The sequence below is a fragment of the Candoia aspera genome, chromosome 5 (assembly GCF_035149785.1).
Source record: "Candoia aspera isolate rCanAsp1 chromosome 5, rCanAsp1.hap2, whole genome shotgun sequence".
Classification (NCBI taxonomy): domain Eukaryota; kingdom Metazoa; phylum Chordata; class Lepidosauria; order Squamata; family Boidae; genus Candoia; species Candoia aspera.
In genome coordinates this window covers 47695607-47721400 of record NC_086157.1, presented here as the reverse complement: position 1 = coordinate 47721400, position 25794 = coordinate 47695607, and the positions used below count along the sequence as shown (strand labels likewise).

Genomic DNA, 25794 nt, shown 5'->3' with positions numbered 1-25794 from the left:
GCAGACCTACCGGAACAATACGCCGACTTCTCCGAGGTCTTCGGAGAGGCAGAAGCTGACCAACTACCCCCCCACCGCAAGATGGACTGTCGGATTGACCTGCTGCCCGACGTCCCCTTACCTAGACCGAAGATCTACTCGATGACCCCGAAGGAGATGGCAACCCTCCGGGAGTTCATCGATAAAAACCTAGAGAGGGGATTCATAGAGCCAGCATGCTCACCGGTCGGAGCCCCCGTCTTATTCCGGGAGAAGAAAGACGGCACCCTACGGCTCTGCACCGACTACCGGGGCCTAAACGCGGCTTCCCTGTCCAACAAATACCCCTTACCCCTGGTGAAAGATATGCTCGCCCACCTGTCCACGGGCAAGGTCTTCTCCAAGCTGGACCTTCGCGAGGCGTACTACCGCATCCGAATCAGGGAGGGGGACGAATGGAAGACTGCGTTCAACTGCCCCCTAGGCGCCTTCCAGTACAAAGTGCTGCCGTTCGGACTCGCGGGGCCCCGGGGGTGTTTATGCAGCTCATCAATGAGGTCCTGCATGAACACCTGTTCAAAGGGGTCCTCGTCTACATAGACGACGTCCTTATCTACACTAAAACGCACGAGGAACATGTGACCCTAGTCAGACAAGTCCTCGATAAGCTCAGAAGGGCGCAGCTCTATGCCAAACCCGCAAAGTGCGAATTCCATAAAGCGCGCCTAGACTACCTGGGGTACCGAATCTCCGGAGACGGCATAGAAATGGACCCCGCAAAAGTCGAGGCGGTGGTGAACTGGGAACGCCCCCGCAACAGACGCCAACTCCAGAGCTTCCTCGGCTTCGCGAATTTTTACAGGTCATTCGCCCGGGGGTTCGCAGAGATAGCCCTCCCCCTAACGGACCTCCTCAAAACCAAAGGGGTGGGGGACACCCGACGCGCCAAAAACCCGGGCACAGTATTGAATTGGACTCCCGCGTGCCAGACCGCATTCAATAAGTTGAAAGCGCTGTTCACCACAGAGCCAATCCTCGCGCACCCGGACCCAGAACGGCCGTTCGTGGTCCAAGCCGACGCCTCAGACTTCTCCCTGGGGGCCATCCTACTCCAAAAGGACCCCACAGGACTCCTGAAACCATGCGCCTACCTGTCGAGGAAATTCTCCGAGACAGAAAGGCGATGGCACGTCTGGGAGAAGGAAGCCTTCGTGGTAAAATCGGCGCTGGAAACATGGAGACACCTACTCGAAGGAGCCGCCCAACCATTCGAGGTCTGGACCGACCACCGGAACCTCGAGGCCCTCCGAACGCCCAGACGCCTCAGCCCAAAACAGGTCCGATGGGCCCAATTCTTCAGCCGCTTCAACTTCCAGCTGAAGTTCATGCCGGGTAAAAAGAACTTCCTGGCTGACGCCCTTTCCCGACTGCCCCAAGACGAAGAGCCCGCCCCAGACACCATTGGGACGGTCCTATCCGCTTCTCAACTGGGGATGGCCGTGACCACCCGGAGCGGCGCTCGGAGGCAGCTCGACTCTACGGCGCAGCCGACGGCGGGACAACCGGTGACCTGACGACGCCAACCGCAACTATCAGGGGGGATACGCACGGACCTAGCCGCCGCCCTCAAAACCGACCCCTGGTTCCTGGAAAACCCCGACAAGGTAACGATGGCACAGGACCTGGCATGGGGGGAAGGCAGAATCTATGTCCCGGACTCACAACGCCAAGCGATTTTGCATAGATCCCACGACACCAAGCAAGCGGGACACTTTGGGTTCCTCAAGACCCTGCACCTAACAAGGTGTCAATTCTGGTGGCCCGCGCTAAGACGGGACGTGAAAGCTTACGTAGCGTCCTGCCCAACGTGCGCCAGAGCCAAACGGGCACCAGGCAAACCCGCGGGGCTTTTACAACAGGTGGTAGAACCCTCCCGCCCATGGGAGGAAATCTCCATGGATTTTATAGTGGACCTCCCACCCAGCCAGAAGAAAACGGCCATTTGGGTGGTGAAAGACTATTTTTCGAAACAGGTCCACTTCATCCCCTGCACATCGGTCCCGTCCGCACAACAACTAGCCAAACTCTTCCTCATCCACGTGTACAGGTTACACGGATGTCCCGCACGTGTGGTGACCGACAGGGGCACACAATTCACTTCTAAATTCTGGCGGGCCTTCCTAAAGCTGACGGGGACCCAACAGGCCCTATCTACTGCCTGGCACCCCCAGACGGACGGAGCCACAGAGGTCCTTAATGCCACCCTAGAACAATTCATACGCTCATACACCAACTACCATCAAGACGACTGGGCCGAACTGCTCCCGTTCGCCGAAGTCGCATACAACAACGCCGTTCACACGAGCACGGGGAAAACTCCGTTCGAGGTAGTCTCGGGGCGTGACTTCGTTCCCATACCGGAGCTACCACAACCCCCGGAACCCCAGGTGGACGCTAGCGACTGGGGACGGAAGATTGCGGAATCGTGGCCAATAATCACGGCAGCGCTGAAGGAAGCACAGGCGGCCTACAAAGAGCAGGCCGACAAGCACCGGCGCCAACAACCGACGTTCCAGGCGGGGGATATGGTCTACCTATCCACCAAATTCCTAAAGTCGCCCCAACCCTCGAAAAAACTGGGGCCTAAGTACATCGGGCTGTTCCGAGTCACGCAGATAGTGAACCCGGTGGCAATACGCTTGGACCTGCCACACAACCTACGGAGACTCCACCCGGTATTCCACACCAGCCTCCTGAAACCGGCAACCACCTCCCGATGGCACCCAAGGACGCCACTGCCCTCACCGGTGATGATCGACGGCCAACATCACTTTGACGTAAGGGACATACTCGACTCCCGCAGGCAACGGGGAACTTTACACTATTTGGTCAGGTGGAAACACTTCCCCCACCCAGAATGGGTGGCGGCGCACAACGTTAACGCGCCTGACCTGACCCGGGCTTTTCACCGGGCATACCCCGACAAGCCTAAAGCAAGACTAGCAAACTGACACCTGCATAACCCCTCCCCCGCGGGCCCCCCCGCCTACCGTGCCCCAAGGGAAAGGGCCCCCCCAAGCCCGCGACTTGGGTGGACCTCCCCCCCCGGGACTCACCCCCCCCGCCCCGGGCCCACGGGGGAGTGGCAATCAAGTCAACAGTGCATCCTGGGGGCAACGCCCAGGAGCACACATAACAAAGGCGACACACTTAGAATAAAAATAAGGGCCCTACCTGGAGCTGATAAGCACCCGACCAGCCACGCCTCTCTCCTCATCGAACTGAGCCAAACAAACAGGGTGTGGCCGGAGCATGCGCACGCCCAGGGTGTGACCGGGGCATGCGCACTAAGAACACACCCTAGAGGGACACGTGGGAGAGGGCGGAACAAAGGGAGGGGCGAAAACACTCCGGCGGGAAATTCAAAAAACAAAACAAAACACCATTTTGACAGCTCTCCTGGAAAAAAAAAAAAAAAACCAGAAAGCCGGGGGGGGCACTATTCGGACAGGGGGCAGTATGTCATGAGTGCCGTTGAGCTGAAGACATCAGCGCAATGGCACACATGACAATAACAAGGAAACAGGGGAAGGGGCTCAAGATAAGTAGCCATCAACTTACAAAGACTAAAGAACAAGATACAATGGCTAAGCGGATCGCGAGGCACACCCAAGCTGTTAGCGCTAGCGCAACGGAGATCGCCCAGCTGACAGCAATCACCGGAGGAATAGGGAAACTGATGATGGGCGATCCCGGAGCGCCAGCGGGGCCTCGCAACCCCTCACCTACCGGCAAGACAGCATGTTGGACAAAGGGGGGGTGACGTAACCGCGAGTGAGGGGGCGCTGACCGGCGCGGGGTATTTAAACCCCGCACCGGCGCGCTCCTGTCACTCTCAGCTTTTTTCTACTACTGTATCTACACTACGAATAAACCAGAGCCTGCTTCAACGGAATCAGTGTCTATGTATTACTCGGAGGTAGGCAGCGCATGACACTTTTTCAAATTGAGGAAAATATTTGTATGGAACCTTTAGCAATAGTGTGATGTAATGGCTGAACTGATTGATTTAGTAGATAATGACTTCTCTGCTTCTAGAAGTTACTGAACCATGAATACAGGAGAACCTATACAATAGTATATGGGCGTAATATTTACCAAGTTTAACTGAATGTCCATACCAAAAGAAAGCTTAGTATTAGTCTAGTGGAAAATATTTAGTTTTTAAATCTGAAGTTATTAACTGATTAAATTCAATTTTTGAATACATTTTATTGAAGCTACAATTAAATATTTATAAGGAACCATCAGAATAAAGAAATGTATTAATAATAAAGAAATGAAGAAGTTGAAGAAATACAATAGATAGATAAAGAGGTATGAGCAAAATGAAAATTACAATATTCACAAAGAGTATGTTACTTAGACCCATTAAAATCAGTAGATATCTTAACTGATTCCCATCAATTTTACTATAGAAGTACAAATATATAGATTACTGTAAGGAAAAGTATGCCTGATGTATTATTTTAAATTAACAACTGGGTAATAAATTTACAATAATTGGTGATATCACCTTCCTTGGTAAAAACTTATTTACACTTTCAGTATGTGGAAAAGATATATTTAATTTACTCACCTCGATGAACAATATCATTTTTATGACACCAATGAATTGCTTTAATTAACTGGTAGATATAACTTTTTACTTTTTCAGGTGGAACCCCATTTGGCATTTCTTCTAGCAACTCAAGCATATTCTATGTTAAACATAATTAAAGACAAAAAGAACTAAATTACTAATTCTTTGTTGTATTACACATATGCAAATAATTAGGCAGGTGAAACACTATTCAATATACAACAAAACAGTAACCTAACTTTATTCAAAATGAAACTCTGCAATTTAATATTTATCAACTACTCCGAAATGGTCAATCAATCATTAATGGCTAAGGTCGGTGCTTGCATACCAGTAAGTAATACTGTCCTCTTGTACAAAAAGAACCAAAAGCAGCATTCAACATGATCAGAAAATTTATAAAATATAAGAGGCAAATAAAAATAATTTCTAAAAGCAGCAAAATACTACCAATGCTTAAAACAAAGCAAAACAAAACCTAAAGCAGCAAAATGATTTATCTATTAAAACCAGCAACCGTAAGAAATGATATTATGTTACAAACCAGTACGCCAACTACAGGGCAATCCAAGCAGTTTTAAGAAAATGCATAAATTAAATTCACTGATCACCCTTAGAATAATTGTTTGTTTGAGTTTGGTTTAGCTGTTACGTCAGCTTAGTCACTGTAGTTTATAAACCATAGTTTATGCTTTCACTTACTACATAAACCTAGAGAACTACTGCTTCATCAAGAAACTATATTTAAACAAGCTATGCTTTACTCAATTTCTAAAACCAGTAATATTTACTTTCCAGTGATAAAAGTGAAATATAGTTGAAGGATGTTTTCAGAAATAAAAGAAATAAAGTGCAGCAGGATATTATAATCTTATCTTTTTTTCCTCTCAATGTCAAGTTTTAGGTTGATCATAAAGAAAAATTACTGCAAAGACTTAATATTTCTTAATATTACTATGACTGCTATAGAATACTAATTATAGTGTACAATTTTTTTATAAATAAAACATGTTACATGAAGTTTAGTAAATTGTATTAAGGAACATCTTAATATTTTATTCTAAATAAATAACTTACTTTCTCTACATACTCAAACACTAAATAGAGTTTTCCTCTTCTTCTAAAAGCTTCTTTTAGTTCCACAATATTTTCCTGTTTCAAAGTACGAAGCATTTTAAGTTCTCGTAGAGTTGTCTCTTTGACCTCTTCATTTTCTACAAGTTAAAGCATAAACAGTTGTAAAATACGTGCATTTCCTTTCCCAGAACCTGGAAATAATCTATCTATGTGATTGCTAAGAGCTGATACTGACTTGATGGCACATAATTAACCAATCTTTAAATCCTCTCCTAGAAATATACTGTCAGCATAAACGTTTTAAATTCTGACATAAAATGCAAGTTTCATACCACATTTCATACCACAGTTTCTTTTACTTTGGCTTAGCATAGTGGAAGAAGTCATTTGGCAAAATCATCTCTCTTAACTCAGCCACTCTGGATTATTTAAACAAATAAATTAGCTTTACATATGAGCCTAGCTATAAATATTCATAACTCTTATAATTTGAGCGTGTAAGATATCTATCAAAATTTTGAAAAAGGTAAATTTGAGTTTCTTTTCCCCTTGATATTTTAGAAAATAATGCAAAAACACTGTACACTATTTGTTAATACTTATTTCATTAGAGATTACCTTGATGGAAACACAACAATATTACATAATGTTATTAGAATATTACAACATTTTATCTATTATGAAATATTATTTCAAGAATATTACATTTTATCTATTAAGAAATACTAATAGTTATGAAAGTTATATGGACACTACATAACAATTTATCTATTTAATATATTATTGTAAAATTAAATATTGTAAGAAAAATGTTTTTATAGCAGAGTAACAGTAAATATCCCTCAAACTATCTTCCTCTCCCAAACTATTCTTCTTCAGCTCCCCTTATTTTTCCAATGTTGTTGAGCCATGTTAGATAAGTATTACTCTAAAATTCTGCATGTAGGAAGATTTTTTTGGCTTTTTTTAAAGGAAAATATATTAACCAGAAAAATGATAAGTGCCTGTTTATTTATAGTCCCAGGCCAACAGATCTGCTGCTGCAAAATATCATCCCAAATGGGGTACTGCACTGAATACAGACCTTTGGCTTAAAGTTATACTGCAAGTAATATTGCTAAACATACATATTAGAACAAGAGCTGGTATAGCTCTATTTACTGAGAATTAATTCTGAATAAACGTACTAAAAAGAACATTCTTACACTGAGGATAAACTCTTTTTATAAGAATTAATATACTAAGGTTTCCAAAACCAAGCTAAAGTAAAATCAAGAGAATAAAGGCCAAATAGGAGTATAATTTTTGTGAACATTAATGTCATGCTTTTATAGTGAAAACAGCAATCCATAGGATGGTAATGAACAGCCCTGGAATTAGGCCATTAGCCCTAGTCCACAGACTATAAATATTCAATTTGTAATATACAACATCTATCGCAAATGAAAAGACTGAGAAAAGGAAATACCATTGCTGCAATTCATTATATGTCCAATGCAAAATGAAAGAACATTTGTTATTAGTTGCAACAGATCCTCTTCCAGAACATTTAATTGTGAAACCAAAATCAGGGCATATTATTTGCTAGTTATTATTATTTCAAGGATCTAGAATCATCGACAGTTCAACCACATGTTAAGTCATGCTGTTTTTCCTGAATTACATTTGTGCTGGTATGTATGTAACACAGACTAGGCAATGCACCAGACTCAGAAAACATTTCAGATTATTCAGCTTTATTCTGAATATATAATAGAGTCAAATCATAGTGAAATCTGGCTGAAACATGCTAATCCCATACTAAAAACAATTTTAAAAACACAGACTGTATTTCTAATGAGATAGAAGCATCATTAACAATTTCAGTGTTTATTACTGTAATCTCACACATCTGGAGGGTGCCAAGTTGAGAAAGGCAGGTCTGAACAAATACAGACATGTAGGAAGCTTACAGTTCTAATATTATATATATTAAGGACAATATCTCCAGCATCTATCCAAGATGTTTTGAAATAACACCCTGATCGCTTCACAGTTGTTATTTTGACACAGGAGAGTAAATTCTTAAACTCCTACCCCTACTTAATCCAAATCCTGGATAAGAACCCATTAATTAAAAAAGTAAATGCACTATATGGAAATAGAAAAAAGTACCTTCACTGTCTTTAAATTTTTTAATGGCCACAATTTCATGTGTCTCCTGGAAAAGAAAGAAAAAAATATGTTCACCAGAAAGGACACCCATATTTTTAGCTAGTAAATACCTGATCCCATCTTGTGCTGCAGATTTCTAGTCCTGCATAGAGTTGCAAGTTGAAGCAGAATTTTTACAGCATTTTTTAAGGCTGGAGAATGGTTTTCTACTAAATTATTCTAAAATTATTTAGTTTAGGCTTGGGGGCTGGAGTAGATTTCTGGTTCTTGCTGGTAGTTTTCAGATCAACTGAAGAGACTAAGTTATTTCTGCTACTGTTTTGTATTCTTGCAAGGAAGAGAACTGTATTATAAATGTTTATCAATCATTTGAAGTTTTATTTCTATTGTTGCAAATCTTTTCAGTACATAAAGGATAAATTTTAAAAAAATAACAATCTAAAAAAAACTTAACGAGATTTAAAAAATACTAATTGGGTTTTAAAAATGAGTTCTAATGTGAACACTATTCATAAAGTGTTTTTTGTAGCAGGGTGGCTACAACAATCTCATAATATAAGTCTGTGATTTCCCTTCCTGGAACGGAAAAGGAGACAAAATGTAAGCAAAGATATAATTATACAAATTAACAAAGCAGTGCTGGGGGAAAAAAACACTCATGACTCTCCTGCCTATATTTGGTCTGTCAGCTTTACCTCTACTTTTCTCCCAACTTTTGAGCAGAGGACCTAATTCAGTCAGGAAATCTACACTCTACAGGGAGCACAGAAACTTGGCATTAAATTTTCCATAAGAGCCTGGTCCCCTCTCCCCTTGCAACTGAATTATCTAAATTATTTTAATACTGATTCTTATAACAGAATGCCCAGCAAGGTAATAATTGATCATCCAGGCTGATCTGATCTTCAGTAGTTTAGCATGGTCAGATCAAATTAGTATTTGTCTGGGAGATCAAAGTCATGAAAAGTCAAACTCGATTCAGAAGGGATTTTGTTTTTATTTCTAATAAGAAACCATCTTCATTCTTTCCATGTGATGGCTTACAAATTGGGAAAAATCCAAACTGGGAAAAATTGGGAAAAATCCATCACTTGGATTTTTTATTTTTTATTCTTTATTTCTATTTATAGTATTTTTATAGTATTTTATTTTTTGCATTATTCTGATGGTTTTAATCACTTGTAAACTGCCCAGAGGCCTCCGACAGGAGGAGATGGGCGGGGATAAATTAGATAGATAGATAGATAGATAGATAGATAGATAGATAGATAGATAGATAGATAGATAGATAGATAAAAATCACTACATGAACATGTTTAAATCTACAATATCATGTTAAACCTTGATGCCCACAAATACTTAGAAAAAGTTTTCTCTTCTGTTTGCTTTTACCTATTGTTCAAAGCAAATATCCCTTTCTTGGGTAAGATACCTGAATAAATGATGGCTGCACAATTCCAGATATTCTTGAATGCATATATGAATATTCATGAATATATGAATACTGTAAATATAATCTAGAGTTTTCAATCAAGGCTCATGCCTAGTTCTGCTACCGAGGCTACACAGAACCAAAGCTAGCAGAAACAAGAAGAATGAAACCACTGTGCAACCTGTTCTATCTTCCAAACTAGAGGAACTATCCAAAAGAATACAAGGGTTGGTCATCTCAAAACTATGTAGCAGTCCAGAATTCTCAGGCTGGCCCCACAGTATTTTGACAAAGAACCCCAGAAAGTCTGATATTATCATGCTTTAATTCCCTCCATCATATAAATAAGAGTATAAAAAGCATTCAAACTGATGGAGTCATGTTCAACTACTGTATTCTCCAAAGTTTCCTAGACCATTATTAAAATTATAATGCTTATTATATTTTACACAGACATACATTTGTTTATGTAAACTATCCTAATTTCTATTTCACCCAGTTTCATTAAACAAAATAAATATACTCTACTGGATTACTGTAATTCATTCTACATAGAGTTGCCTTTAAAGATCATTCATAAATTTCAGTCAGTGCAAAATGCAACTGCAGATATGTTTACAAGTCAGATACATCACAGACGCATAACACCACAGTTTAAAGAATGTGATGCCATGAATGGATATTCAAGGATATTACTGTTCTGTGTTATTTATGATTACTTGTATTATCATTACTAATATTACACTAGTTTAAATTGTTGTTGTTTTTTTACTTTGCACATATTGAACTGTGAACTGCTTAGAGCCAACTGGGTCTGAAGTGGTATAAAGTCTTTTAAATGAAGCTTACACAATTCAATTGCTATTAATGGTCTTAATTTACAAAGTACTATTGAACTGAATGCAACTGAAACCAGATTGACACTTAAAACCATTCTGTTTGCAAAATACAGGTTTTTTTTAAATAGTATGGCATAGCAGTTCAGTGTTCATGCTGCTTTTTCTTGCTGGGAAATCCTTGTGAGGTCCAGCAGCCAGATGTGTAGACTATTTAGCCATGACAAGTCACATTGGCTGGGGTGCACCACGAAGAGGCTAGTCTACATTGCACCGAGTTGGGCTGAGAGAAAGTGACTAGCCCAAGGTCACCCAGCAGGCTTTCATGCCTAAGGAGGGACTAGAACTCACAGTCCCCTGGTGTCTAGCCTAGAACCTTAACCACTAGACCAAACTGGCCCTCTATACACACAGTAATATAATACTATTTTGTATTGTAAAGGGAGGAAACAGATTATCATTCACAATGAAAAGTACACAAGCCAGGGCAACTTAAAGGCATATGGAATCAAACCATGTCTGATATGCTGTTATGTTGGCAATTTACTTTCAATTACATTAATAGGAATATAAAATTGAAATATAGATAACAAAGCACAATGTAGGTCATTTTACTTACCTTGTGTCTACACTTAAGTACAACACCATAGGCTCCTATAGTACAAAATTAGAAAAAGAGATAATTCAAATTTCAACATTTAGATGTGCATTTTAGAAAATATTATTTATATACTTTAAAAGGCAAGATAAAATAATTAAGTATAATAGTTTATTATACTTTATAATAATAATAATAATAAGCTTATTAATTCTTAGGTCCTTGGTTAGGACTTAAATTATTAGGGTTAGGCTGTGAATTTAATTGTAGATTACCAATAATAATAATAATAATTGTAGAGCTTATTATTTGGGCTAAATTTTGTAACTTTTATTCTTAGACTCATTAGCCGTTACTGAAAATTGGCTAGTGGATTTTTAAGAGGCATGACATTCTTCCCTCACTACATTTAATTAAACATGTATGAACTGATTGTGTATGTGTCTGCATATTTTCAGTATAAAATAAAATTTAAGAAGGGGTCATATATATTAGGTGTATGTGCAATGAAATATTTTTTTTTAACTTCAGAAAATGATTTTATTTATTTCTCACATTTATATTACCTCACATCTCCCCACAAAGAGGGACTCTGAGCAGTTTACAATAATGCAGATGTCTAAGCATTTATTAAAAAAAATAATAAAGGTGGGACAAAAATAAATAAATAAAAAAATAATCTTCCCTAATCTTAAAAAAAAATACCAATTTTGAATGACTGCAGCATAAAACAGCTGATACAACTGACTGAATTCCACATTTCCATTTTAAGGAGTATCTGTCCTGACAAGCAGGAACCATGCCGAGACGAGGAATAAGTCTGTAATGTTTTATTACTGCTACAGTAGACAGAAAATCCTACCAAACTGAAGAAGCGTGAGAAAACCCATACAGTTAAATCCCAAAGGTCAAGGCGGGTCTGTTCTGTGTCTCTTTGAATGGCAGCTCAAATTCTCTCTACTACGCATGCATTTTCCCCCTTGGATAGGGGCCCCCTCCTGCTCACCATCAGTGCTCATGACAGTATCAGTGAGCAAGAATGCTTTAAGACAGAAAATTTAAACAATCCAATGGTATTTTTTACATTAAAACATATCTAAATATGTTATTTTCAGAAATAAATAGCATGATGTCCTAATGTTAAGACAAACGAAATAGAATTAAAAACTTTCATTTGTATATCCAGCACTGTCACCACCCATACATATATAGTCATGACTCACCAAAAATGGTATTTGTATTAAGAACCAAAATTATTTTTTTTAAATATGTGCTTGCAGAGGCGTGGAGACAACAAAATCTTCTGTGAGAGTTTTGAAACTCAGCATTATAATACAGCTCCAAGCTCAGTTGGACAAGCACTCAAGATCTCTTCTTGATTTTTGAATATCTCAAATATAAAAGGGTGTGCCTTTTCTTTCCCAGGCTTCAAAGGAAGGAAGAAAGCTATCATAAGATTAGAGAACTGTAACGCAGGGGGTTAAAGCCTCTATGATAGAAAAGTTGCTGTTCCATTCATTTTATTTTGTCCTACTATAATATCAGTAATTTAGATTTTCCATTTTGGTTGTACTCCCAAGAATTAATTTGGTCAAATATCAAAAAAAAAAAAAAAGTGTGTACACTGTATGTGTCAGTAGTTCTATCATGCCATGACCAGTTATTTGAAAAACTTATGTTTTCAGCCACGGCAAAACAAAAGTTGCATTCTCTAGTCAACTTCTCACCCACTTCTTTTTAGTTATGCCCAAGTCTTTTCACAACCCCCAATTAAATTCATTCATGAATATATGCTTACCTTCACCGACAACTCCAAGGATCTCAAATTTATTCATCACATTACCAATATTAGGAATCTTCATGAAGACAAATTCCTCATGGAACACCAATCGTACAACATGGCACAGAGAAGACCAGAATATTTGCAGAAGTTAAGTCTGTAATGGCTGGTATGCTTTAGCACATTTATGTTCTAAGTTTGTAAAGAGATTCCTGCAAAGAAAATAAAAATATAATTAATTTCACAAGATTCTTACTAAATGTACAAGAGTACATTCAATATACTTGATTAATAGTTACACTCTAATGCACACGACATCAAAGACAGACTATAACAACAATAAAGGTTTGATACAGTTTACACCAAGGTTTTAAATATATAGTGCATAAACTAGAAGGACAACATTCTTTCATTTATTAGTTCAAACAGCTGAAAGCCAGACAACTCATTTAAGAATTATCATACTACATTTTTTTGTTTGTTTGTTTTTAGTGCAGTTCCTCATATTTCATTGCTGGCTACCTTGTATTTAATGGCAGCTTGCTTAGTAGAACAGGGAAATGAAGTCCAACCTGGGGTCCAAAAATATTTTAATACTAATTGCTCTTAAAAATTATCAGAATATGGTTTCCTGTATTTTTCCCTAAATTATGGAAACTTTGCTTCTAGTTCACATTTATAGGTAACAGTTGAATATCTATATTTTTTACTGTTAAGTTGTATATGAGACACAACTCATATAACAACTATATAGTAATAACAACTATTACTTAACAACTATGATTCAATGCATAGAAATAAACTGCAACAAATGAAGCCCCCTGCCTCACTATCTCAAGGAAATAACTGCCATAAATTCAGTATTTATGTCACAGGGTCTTTGGCCAAATGACAATTCAGCATTTTTGAAATAAGCCACTGTGAGCAGCTTTGAAGGGAAGTATCATCATTGGAGGAGAGAATCACTAGGATACTTGATATTGGTTACTGGAAGAGCAGACATAAAAGAAAGAGAAGTGTCTTAGGCAATAAAAGCTCAAATCATTGGTGACATTAGGAGACCATTAGAATAGTGTATGGTTTAGAAAGAGCTGAAGCTACTTCAGAGAGTTGAAAAAACACCACAGATGAATGTTTAGTAAGGAAGTTGTTAGTAGGGCTGTGCTTGTGTCAAAAATTATTTAATAATGTGCTTTAGGGTGTTCATAAGAACATCATCTTTTTCAAACAGCTGTTTATTTTTTTCAGGCTTCCAGAACATCTGAAAATTGCAGTAAGAGTTCAGGAGCAAAATTTGGCCTGTGCTTCCAAATCATCTAACTCTCTCTCTGAGCATCATGTCTATTGTTTTTAGCATTAAATAAGCAAGCATGCAAAACCATTATTTGATCTTATTTTTTGTCCCCTGTGATTTATTTTATTCGAAGTAAACATGTAAAATTAGTTTTTACTGAGTCTTTTGAATTCTGTCTATCTTTATGCCTATATAGTATCCACTAGTTCAATTACAGAATTAGAATGGGTCAAAGTCAATATCTTGTTTAGAGGCAAAGGTGAATAATGAATTTAGAAAAATTATAATGATAATATGATGATGATAAATTTAAAAATATGGGAAATGGGCAGTGATAAAGTTTGATAGATAGATAGATAGATAGATAGATAGATAGATAGATAGATAAAATTATACCTAGTGTTAGAAATACTGTTCCCAGGTTGCAAAATTCTGCATGACCATTAAATGGTAACAAAGAATTAAATCTGCTGCCATCTAACGGTCATCCAGATTTCTGAAGTCTGGTTGGGTATATAAATATGATACCCCTATTTAAATAAAAAAGGGATTTTTCCCTATGGAACTAACAAGGAGGCAGTAGCGGCTGCTTAGGACCAGGATGTATATTTATTTTAAGAGTCTGCACATACCTATTAAGATATAAATGTCAAGTTAATGTAATAAAAATTACAGATGTATGTTTTTCTTAAAATCCTTTCTAATATGAAGACTATGTTTTCAGTTAAAAAATATAATCACATGAATTTAATGTTGTTTGAAATACAATTAATAGAAACTGAAGAAAAATACTTTCAACTATAGAACAAAATTTAGAAAATGTCAAGGTCTATGCAAAGCAACTTAAAGCAAAAGTCTGCAAAACAAAGTAATCAACTTCGGGTATTGATGACATTTTTTTCATAACTCTGCACCTTAGGAACAGAATACTCCTGGGAAACCATACACATGGTTACGAAATAATATGAAATAATTTTAAAAGCATCTAGCTACAAAACAGTGAACTTGTGCACTCTGCAGACTAGTGAGGCATTTTAAAGGTAAAGGTTTCCCTTGACGTAAAGTCCAGTCGAATCCGACTCTAGGGGGCGGTGCTCATCTCCATTTCTAAGCCTTGGAGCCGGCGTTGTCATAGACACTTCCGGGTCATGTGGCCAGCATGATGACTCGGAACGCTGTTACCTTCCCGCCGAAGCGGTACCTATTGATCTACTCACATTTGCATGTTTTCGAACTGCTAGGTGAGCAGGAGCTGGGACGAGCAACGGGAGCTCACCCCGCCGCGCGGTTTCGAACCGCCGACCTTCCGATCGACAGCTCAGCGGTTTAACCCGCAGCGCCACCGCGTCCCATAGTGAGGCATTTTAGTGAGCACAATTAATATTACAGAAAATGCTTTTATTAATCAGCAGGTTAAACTGCTGAAAACGGCAGGCTAGTCATACAGTGAATTGTTCTGCTGGCCAATGAAGAATGGATGTGACTGTTAACAATTATCTCTTCTTCCGAGAGAAGGAAGGGCTAAGGAAAGAACTTGTCCTGTCCCTGGAGAGGAGAACCCACTATTACAAGCCTTAAAAAAAAAAAAAAAAACCCATCAAAGATTACAATATTATGCATCATATCCAAAATAAGGAACAGAAGACTGTCCTAAATACCTGGGGCCTGTACAAAGGTAAATTGTTTCCTTCTCACCAACATACAGCACACTGTGAAGGCCTGTTCATTCCATCTCATAGTAATCTTAAGAATAGTCTATGTTCTAGTTTTCTGTTCTGTTACCCAATGAGTAACTTACTATAAGCAGAGCCTCATAAAATTTTCTGCAAGACTATTTGCCCAAAATTGGCCTGACAATGCAAATCTATTAATTTAGTAATGCTGCACAAATACAGTACCGACCAAATAACTGCACTATAAATATACAACCAAGACTTTCCTAAACTGAGCTATCAATGGATAGACAGAGACAAAATACAACCCACTTAAAACAAAAGACAGATGCGTCATCAAATACTAATGAAGCAGAGAGTTCTCTCATTCTAGCAGAAGTGAGAGCCACCAGAAAATCATTTTCCACATTAAGATCTGCCTAGAATCTTTCTAATGGGTTCCAAGAAAGCATTAACATGTAGATTAGTGGTTCTCAACTGGGAGCCATATGGTATTTCAAGGGAGACACAAGAGAAAAACATGTAACAGGAGGGCTATGGCATGTGCCAAGGGAACCACAAAAAAGCCAAGTGTATTACACTTGCGGACATCAGAAAACGCACCAGTTACTGTCCCTTGTCCATATCTGGTAATGGGACCTGGGCAAGGGGGCCACAGGAGAAAAACTAGGTCGGAAGGGGGCCACAGGCAAAAAAAGGCTGAGAAACACTGTTGTAGATAACAGGAAAGAGACATAAGGAAAGATACTCTTTTGTCCCATAATACAGAGATTTTCTTTGACTGGGTAATATAGTGCAGTTTGATATCTAGACCTTGCTTGTCTAAAAAAGTCTCCCTCCAGTCACATTCAACTCCCACTGACTGCATGGACATATCCATTTTGGATTTTTGGCAACAATATTCTTCGCCACTGCCTTTAAAAAGACATAAAAACTTTTAAAAAATAAATCTATGGCCCTGACAGTTCCTGGTGGGGTTCCAACCAAGTACAACACTGCTAAGCTTTTTTGAAAGTAGTCAGTGCTAAGACAAGACTATAAAACAAGCCTAAGAGGCTTGGGAGCTGCATAGGCAATGAATCATAATTCTTCCATCTACACCATCCTTAAAAAACTAATCATGCAAGCTGATACATCTTGGCCATGGAAGAATATCTGGACATCAACACAATATTGACAGAAGTCTTCCTAGAATGCTTGTAATTTTATATATATTTATACTGGTTTATGACCAAAATAAAGATAAATGGTGATGACTATACCAACCACAATGCTAAGAAGTGAAAAGGAAAGAAAAAAATCCAATGCTGAAATAATAATATATTTTTAGATAAGAATTTTATTACGTTTCAAACAGAGATAAAAACTACAGAAAAACAAAAAACTACAAAGAAATTTTTTTTAAAAAAGTGTAGAAACAAAAGAGAATATTTTAAAGTTACTAAATGAGATGACTTCCGACTTTTAACAGCAAGGATATATAACAAATCCATAATCAATCCCTTACCCAATATTAGATCAAGATCACATTATTTCTATAAATCGTATCATTAGCACATTATAAAAATCACTAAGTACAGTTGCTCCCTCCCCTTATATAAAAAGAAAAATGTACACACACACACACACCTCCTAATCAACATCCACCCAAGTTAACATTCATTTATTTCCTTCCTGCTACTATTTTATGCATTCCTGTCTACTATAACATAGATCAAACTGAAAAACATATAAATTGTCTACCATTATACTTGATAGTACAGCAATTTTAATAATCTTAATGTCAGACCAAAAACCAGATATTATTTTTTATACCTTAATAATCTTAATCTAAATTGTTAAAGATAAATGAAATCAGCCAAACCTTAAAAGCAATCCAGATAAATATTCTTAAATCCTTATCCCACTTCAAAATAAACCAAACCATTTACATATCCCCACAATACACACAAAATGTTTTTCTTTAAAAAATCAAGCAGCCCAACTGTCCCCCTCAAGAACTCCGACTTCTCTTCAGGAAACCTCCCATACATAGTAACCCCTTCTTTTCCAAGGCATTCCATCAGAAGATCAATTTCACTTACGGCTTGTAACTCGATCTCTCCCTTTAATTTCTTCAACTCAACTATCCAATCTTCCTCCAGCATCTCAGCAGAAGTTGAAGAGACATTCCTGATGCTGTTAAATCCCTTAATTTAATCCAAGATATCCCCAACCAGATGAGACATTTTAAAGCTTATATTTTCCACAATGTCCTGAATGCCTTGTATAAAAACTTGGTAAGGATCAGAAAAAATCTGCTTGAAGTCCCGATGGAAGTCTGAGAAAGTCTGTTTGAGGTCCTCCATATCTCACACAGTAGATTACGGCGCCCCCTAAGAGTTTAATCAGCAAAAGTCGATGATATGAAGAAATGTGTTTACTTAAGCGAGAATGAGATTGCAGACAATTCCCCAGGGAAAGTAGAAGCAGAAAAGTGAAGTTCAGAACAGCTGATTCAACGTGTAGGAAAATGCTAATTTTTTCAAATTTAGTACAAAAATAATAACAGGGAGACAATTATTAACTCTCAATCTTCCTTAATATTTGGATGGAAAACAAGCCAAAACTTAAAAAGAGTTAAAAACTTAAAAAATTTTAAAAAGTTAATCCCCAAAATAACAATAAGCACCAAGACAGTCCATTTCTCCTTGCTATAGAAAGCCTCTCTTAGGGTACATATACTTAGAAAAAAACATGAATTGGGTGATTTAGAAATGGGGTGGCCGGTCTTAATGTTCCTTTAAGGTTACAGAGCGGCTTGGAAAATGGTGACGTCCCAGACTCCCCGCAGCTGTTACCAGTTGAGCGTGAACACTGTTTACAATCTCCTGGCTGCAAGCCACTGTCTAGAGGGCAGACTGGACGATTCCAAGTGTTTTCCTTTCCTGGAAAAATGCTCCTGGGCTTCAGTAAAAACCTGCCTGAGGCAAAAAACCTGCCATGTTGTCAGTTCTGCCCTCGGAGCCCACGAGCACAGCTGTTCAGTCTGCCAAGTCCCCACCAGAAGTCCATTGAAATAATTATATTTGAAGTAAGACAAGGTCTATAAGAAAAGGTCTAGCTTTTCCCTAGAAGGCAGAGCCAAGACTGATATGTTCTCCTTCTAGGGAACAGGATAATATATTTGATTCTATGTCTTCTTATAGAAGTAAATTTTACCCCTTCTTGTCGGTTTCATTCCTACAGTAATTGAGAAAATCTTTTTCTTAAATTAGGAGTATTTTATTTTCGGGAAATAATGTAATAAAAGTATTTTCAATAAAGTTTTTTTTAATGGAGATTTATAATTAAGTTCCAAAGAGCTACATTAAAAGATGTACCATTTAGCCTGGTAAAACGTGAAGACGGGATCACTTTTAAGTCAGAACAGATAGTGGAGCAACACTGCTAAACCTACTTCCTAGCCTCCATCTAAATACCTGGAAGGGATGTCAGAGAATTCTATCACAAATGTCTTTTTAACTGAAATAATGTCACTTATCAAAACAGAATCTGTTATGGCATAAATGAGCACAGAATGCATCTGTTAATGGCTGTCTCAAAGCATTTGTCAGTTCAAAAATTATATAAAAATGAGTATTGCAATATATGAGTAGATTAGGGAAAGTTGCATGCAAATACAAATGAAGTTTTTGTGTGTATATAATTAACAGGATGATGCAGAAATTTAACAGAATGGACTAATGAGCATACATTCACATGAACCAGATACTGATTAATCTGTACATCTCTATCTAACTGGCTAAGCCATCTGGAAGTTTTAAAAGCTCTTTACAGCACTTAGAAGAAAAGGGCAAGTTCAGATGCACTGATGGGATAGCTATAATGAAGTGGCCACAATTACCTCAAAAGAAAAAAAACATGTTTATATAAGCATCACAGATAGTTTCTACATGAACAATGGATCTTTTCCAACCCTCCATATCTATCTATCTATCTATCTATCTATCTATCTATCTATCTATCTATCTATCTATCAAATTTGTCACCACCCATCTCCTCCGACCAGAGGGACTCTGGGCGGTTTACAATATAAAACAACAAAAAAATAATAAAATTTCAATATAAAACACACTATAAAACAATTTCACAGAGCTACCAAATATAATAAAATCTAGATGGCTGTGATCTTATTCAGTCATTGCGTAGGAGGGGCACTTCAAGGCACTAGCCAACCCCAAGTATGACTATTCTCCTCCCTGCCCCAAGCCCGGTGGCAGAGCCAGGTCTTCAAATTCCTTGAAGGGGGCAAGATGTTCCAAAGGGCGGGTGCTACTGCAGAGAAGGCCGGCCTCCTGGACCCCGCCAGATGGAATTCTCTTATTGACAGGGTCTGTAGCATGCCCTCTCTGCATGATCGGGTGGGACAGGCTGATGAAGCGGGGAAGAGGCGGTCCCTCAGGTAACCCGGTCCCATGCCATGTAGGGCACTGAAAACTCATTATTGTGACTTCAGTGATGTGCTCCTCTAGAGTATATTTGACATAGTACAAAGAATTGGAACTACACGTGAGACTGAAATTAGCAACACCTCTCTTGCTATAAAACTGTGTAAATTATTATTATTGAGATTCTTTTTTTAAAATCCATTCAGTCATGTCTCGGAGACCACCTGGACAAGTCCCTGCATTTTCCTTGGCAAGGTTTTTCAGAAGTGGCTTGCCATTACCTCCTTCATAGGACTGAGAGAGAATGACTGGCCCAAGGTCGCCCAGATGACTTCGTGCCTAAGGTGGGACTAGAACTCATGGTCTCCCTGTTTCTAGCCTGATGTCTTAGCCACAACACCAAACTGGCTCTCATTACTGAGAAACACTCAAGCAAATTTGAGTCAATTGAAACAGTAACATTTACTTATTTCATATCTTACCTTTTATAGGAACTTAAGGCAGAATACATACTGCTTCTTCCATCCCGCCCCCTCCAAATAGTTCTGTGAAATCGACTGGGCTGAGAGTGAGTCGTTGGCCCGAAATCACCAATTAGCTTCTGTGGCTGTGGGTGGAACACAAGTTGGGTCTCTCTGAATCAGAGCAGCATCTGACTGACAACTTGGGTCTCCCCACATTGAGTCCAACAGCTTAGTCACTACATCACACTAGATCCCTCAGTAAAACATTCCGTAGAGATCCTGAATATGAAGTAAATATTCTCTATTCTACTCTACTCTACTCTAATTCTAACTCTTACTCTACAAGCTTTGTTACTGAGCATGAGCTGTTGTCAATGGTATGATTAATGGGGTGAGGGTATCAAGTCTGCATGTGGTTAACCTGACTGGTAACTGACAGGTCCATTTCTATCATAGCTGCTCCACAAACACCTATTGCCTGGCCATAGCTGTCCTATCACAGCTGAGGTACTGCTGCAGTATTTTTCCTCCCATTTCCTCTCTCTTTCTTTCACATGCACACATACAAAAACCTTTGGTGAAGTTTCCTAAAAGTCAAACTGTATGGAGTTTCTGAATGGAAGCCTGAGCTTGGCTCCATTTTAGTACCCATATATACATACACACAGCCACATGTATGCAGACACACATATATAACACAGTGTGGGGTAATCTAATATACTGGGTGGTCAGCAAGAAGCAATACTTGTACTATTAAACAGTACAATTATCCAACCAGGAAACACATCTAAGTATCCAGGTACGATAGCAAGTGACTGTTAGTAAAATGTTGTTTATTCGTTGTCGCTTCCGACTCTTCGTGACTTCATGGACCAGCCCACGCCAGAGCTTCCCGTCGGTCATCAACACCCCCAGCTCCCCCAGGGACGAGTCCGTCACCTCTACAATATCATCTATACATCTTGCCCTTGGTCGACCCCTCTTCCTTTTGCCTTCCACTCTCCCTAGCATCTGCATCATCTCCAGGGTGTCCTGTCTTCTCATTATGGGCCCAAAGTATTTCAGTTTTGCCTTCAAGATCATTCCCTCAAGTGAGTAGTCTGGCTTTATTTCCTGGAGGATGGACTGGTTTGATCTTCTTGCAGTCCAAAGCACTCTCAGAATTTTCCTCCAACACCACAGTTCAAAAGCATTGATCTTCCTTCGCTCACCCTTCCTTATGGTCCAGCTCTCGCAGCCATATGTTACTACGGGGAACACCATTGCTTTAACTATGTGGACCTTTGTTGTCAGTGTGATGTCTCTGCTCTTAACTATTTTATCGAGATTTGTCATTGCTCTTCTCCCAAAGATTAAACGTCTTCTGATTTCCTGACTGCAGTCAGCATCTGCAGTAATCTTTGCACCTAGAAATACAAAGCCTTTCACTGCTTCTACATTGTCTCCTTCTATTTGCCAGTTATCAATCAAGCTGGTTGCCATAATCTTGGTTTTTTTGAGGTTTAGCTGCAAGCCAGCTTTTGCACTTTCTTCTTTCACCTTCAGTTAGTAAAATAGTTGGGTATAATAGAGGTGGGAGCAACATGAAGAATAAAGTCTGGTAGCTGAAAAGCAGTACCATGGCAAAGATCTCTGAATATGGCAGAGAAAGTATTATAGTGCATAGTTGCTGAGTAAGTGTTCCATCCTAAGAATATTTACATTTAATTATGCTCTACTCCAATGAAATGGAAAAGTCAGAAATCTTATCAATCATACACAAATTATCAAAACTACAGTATATCAAGAAATTTCCTACACTTGAAAAGTAGGGATGTGCAGTGCTTTAATTCTAAAGTTGAAAAAGTGCTTTAGAAGAGAGAAGGGTGCACATTCTGCAGTCTCCTCAAAGAAGTAGCATCTTTTCTTGTGCTTTCACAGCATCCACACAATCCCACAAAAGTATGCATTTGACTTAATACACCAACAGTGTGAGACGAAGTGCTTCTCATCAGGGATAGGTGTGCTTCTGCCACCTCCTTAACTCAAACATGTATTTTCCTGGGATCACACAGCTATTGTACAAACCCAGCAGTAGTTACAGTTTCTTCAAGGAAATGTTAACAGGAATGGCATGCATGCCCCCACTCCCATTCCAAAGCACTGCACAGTGAGACTTAGAAAAAATGCAGACAGAACTTGAATAGATCCAGCAACCCAGATGCAAAGCTTACAACATGCAAAGTTGCAATACAACTGAGAAAGTATTATATAACTACTAATAGTCTGCAAGTAGGACAAACTTAAAAACCCAATTTCTTTTAAAACATATAAGTTTATACTATGTTACAAAAATGCAGCATCCAAGCTAATCTACATTTAAACATATTAACATGTATTTGTGTTGGGGACAAGGTTTAGACTCCAATAATTTATTGGACAAATTGCTGTTCTTGTAAATGTACAAGAGAACTAAAACTTCTTACTGACAAGAGTTCATCTCTGCAATTAGAATTTTTAATGAAACAGTGAGACAAATTACAAGCACAAAGTGATATTCCAGGAACAAAATCAAAATAATAAAAAATGGTTATCTCATAATTCTATGACATATGAATTATTTTTGGAGCGTTGAGCATATTATGCAAGTTCAGCCACTATGGTATGCACACTATAATTTATGGTTTAATATAAAAAAAGGCAATCTTCTAGTGTTCAGGCATGTTTTTTTCCCCCAAGGACTGGAGAAATGATGCTTAGTGGGTGAAGCCAAATTACTTATATGAGTGAGACCAAGATTTTCTGCCACTTTTAGTGTGCTGCCTGCTTCAAAATGTCAAGAAACAACTGCAATGATTTGGTTGTAGGGCACCATGGGATACAAAAGAGGGTTTAGGAGAATTGGATTACTGCAATGTGCTCTACATGTGGCTGTCCTTAAAGACCACCCAGAAGTTACAACTGGTCCAGAATGCAGCTGTCAGCTTTGTGAGGTAGTCCAAACAAGAAACACACCTAGAAGTACTAGCCCTAACTTTATTATAAGGTTACATTTACAAAATCTTGCAAGTCTGAACATACATCTCTCTCCCCCCTCTCCTTTACAGTCCAAGAAACTGGGGACGATCCCTTCAGAGATGTTTGTCACACCCCCATTCCTTCTGTGGACTCAGCTGCCTTATCTGACCGTTGTCTAGTTTGCAGCTCTTCCTCCTGTCTCCCAAGATCATTCCCACATACTATTACAGCACTGGTGTGCACAGTGTTGGGTGTCCCTAGGTTCGCCCATATTATACCCCTTTTGTGTGATCTAAACTGGCTTCCAGTTTTCCTCCAGGTGCAATTCAAACTGCTAGTTATTACCCCTGCCCTATGGAACATCCTCCCTCTGAAGTCCTCGGCACCTACCACTTTACTCTTCCAGAGAGCACTCAAGACTTGGCTCTTCCCCCAAGCACTGGGACAGGGTAAGTTCAGAGTGAGATGAGAATGTGGGTTGCATCAGGGAAGTGTGGTTGTGGCACCAGCTTTTTCTGTTTTTTCATTTTATCATTGCTGGTTTTATGATTATACACACACACACACACACGTGTGTGTGTGTGTATTATTTTATTGGCTGTAAGCTACCCAGAGTTGGTTTTAAGACTGGTGGCTATATAATGTTTTAAATAAATAAATAAATTTGAACAAACCAGAACTGATGTCCTTCTTTAAGTGGAAGGAAAGAAAATGTGTACACATTTTTACTGAGTTTACTTATTTACTAACTGTTCTGTGAAAAGAGTAAAAAGAGATGACAAGATTAGGAGAGTTCAAGGAAAAGCAGAGTAATTATTATTTGGTGTTGCATATGCAATTACCTCACAAAAATACTTATAACAAAAGGAAAAACTGTTTTAATTTTCATTAACTAAAATAAAAATGCCAGCACTATACTTTTCAGACAAGTTGATTATCAGAAGACAGACTTTTAATTATCTAAGTATCTGAATGTTACCTGAATTTCAAGAATAGCTGGTAGTTTAAAGATTACGAAATCTCTTTTCATGAAAAGAAAAAGGAAGCATCTCTGGTTAGTATACTAATTATATAGCCGCTACTGCAAGTGGGAAAGGAGGCCATGCAATATTGTTTTAACAACTCTTTTGCTTTGCAAGTAATGCAGCAATTCAGTAATGTATCACAATGAAGCTTATGTTATTTTATGATGGAGAATTTGGATGTTTTTGGTCAGGTTAATTTAATGCTTACTTAACTGTATCCCCACATTCTCACTTTGGACATCATAATTATGTAGACATATATATCATATAGATGACCACTGTTATTCACTGGGGTTCCTTTCCAACATAACAAACTGTGAATAATGAAACTGTCTGTGAGAATTGGAAAGTTACACTCTGGAGCCTATGGTTTCTTCTCCCTCCCACAAACACTTCCTCCCTCTGTCTCCTATAACAGTTGTCTATACAATACAATCCCAAGTATGCTACAAATAGTTGCAGGCAAAAGCCCGAACTTTTTTTTTTTGGCCTTTGAAAATTAAAAGCAGCACACAGGCCTTTTATCTGAGCTTCTTTCTTCAGAATTTTCATTTCCAACTCCCAAGATTTAATTTAAAGCTCTTCACATTAAGCTTACCATGTTTCAGCCATCATATTTTTACCAGAGGTGAAACCCATCTCATGCCAGCAGTCCATCATCCATATAACTCAAAAGCAGTCTCTCAGATCAAATCTCTTCCATCAAACACCATTTCTGAAGCAATATTCTTTTTTCTTTTTCTGTTTTTCACAAATTGCAAGGAGCCCAGAACTCTTAAGCTTCTTTTATATATCTTCAAAGTTCATAATAATGTGATTGTAGCTGCTTTCTACAGAATCATTTGTTCCCACCCTGATAAGCAAGAAGGGATAATTATTAGTGGATTTAGCACTTTTGGAAGTTGTTCTAACACATCCCTAATCTATAACCTTGGTAGACAGCGAGGTTGATGGGTCCAACTGCTGAGTATTGCATGCATCTATCAATCACAGTAGTCTCCAGCTACTATTATCTTTTTGTTGTATTCCTGCAGGGTACAGCTACACCTACTCTACTTTTTAGGAATATTGTCTCAAACACTGTTAGGATAGTAAAAGTAATCACTCTGGTCCACTAGTCTTGGTTGTCTATTTGACTCTTTATATAAAGTTTCCTTTGAAAGCTCCTGCTGTAATATGGCCTTTTTCTGATCTGATAATTCTTTATCCTCTCTCATCATCTGAAGTATATCTAGTTGTGCCAATTCTCCATGTCCCATTCATTACACTTCTGTTCTTTAAGGTACTAACTGAATAAGACTTTCTTTTCTCCTTCCCAGTTTCTCAGGTTACCATAGCATCCACCATCCACATAGATGGAAAATTTCCTTGAATTCTACTTTAAACTCTTCACTGACCTCTCATTAGTTCTTC

The 25794-nt window shown here is 38.7% G+C and overlaps 1 protein-coding gene across 2 annotated transcripts in view; it reads right to left on the bottom strand.

The window, feature by feature from the left end:
* Positions 1 to 25794, bottom strand: part of CDKL5 (cyclin dependent kinase like 5) — an 80599-nt gene that overhangs the window by 34873 nt on the left and 19932 nt on the right. For both annotated transcript variants that reach the window (XM_063305144.1, XM_063305145.1), the window contains exons 2-6: positions 12517 to 12710; positions 10740 to 10774; positions 7853 to 7898; positions 5699 to 5835; positions 4619 to 4739 (exon numbers count right to left, since the gene is read on the bottom strand). In XM_063305144.1, the coding sequence (XP_063161214.1) occupies positions 4619 to 4739; positions 5699 to 5835; positions 7853 to 7898; positions 10740 to 10774; positions 12517 to 12580 (403 nt within the window). In that variant the 5' untranslated portion in view covers positions 12581 to 12710. The remainder of the gene's footprint in view (positions 1 to 4618; positions 4740 to 5698; positions 5836 to 7852; positions 7899 to 10739; positions 10775 to 12516; positions 12711 to 25794) is intronic.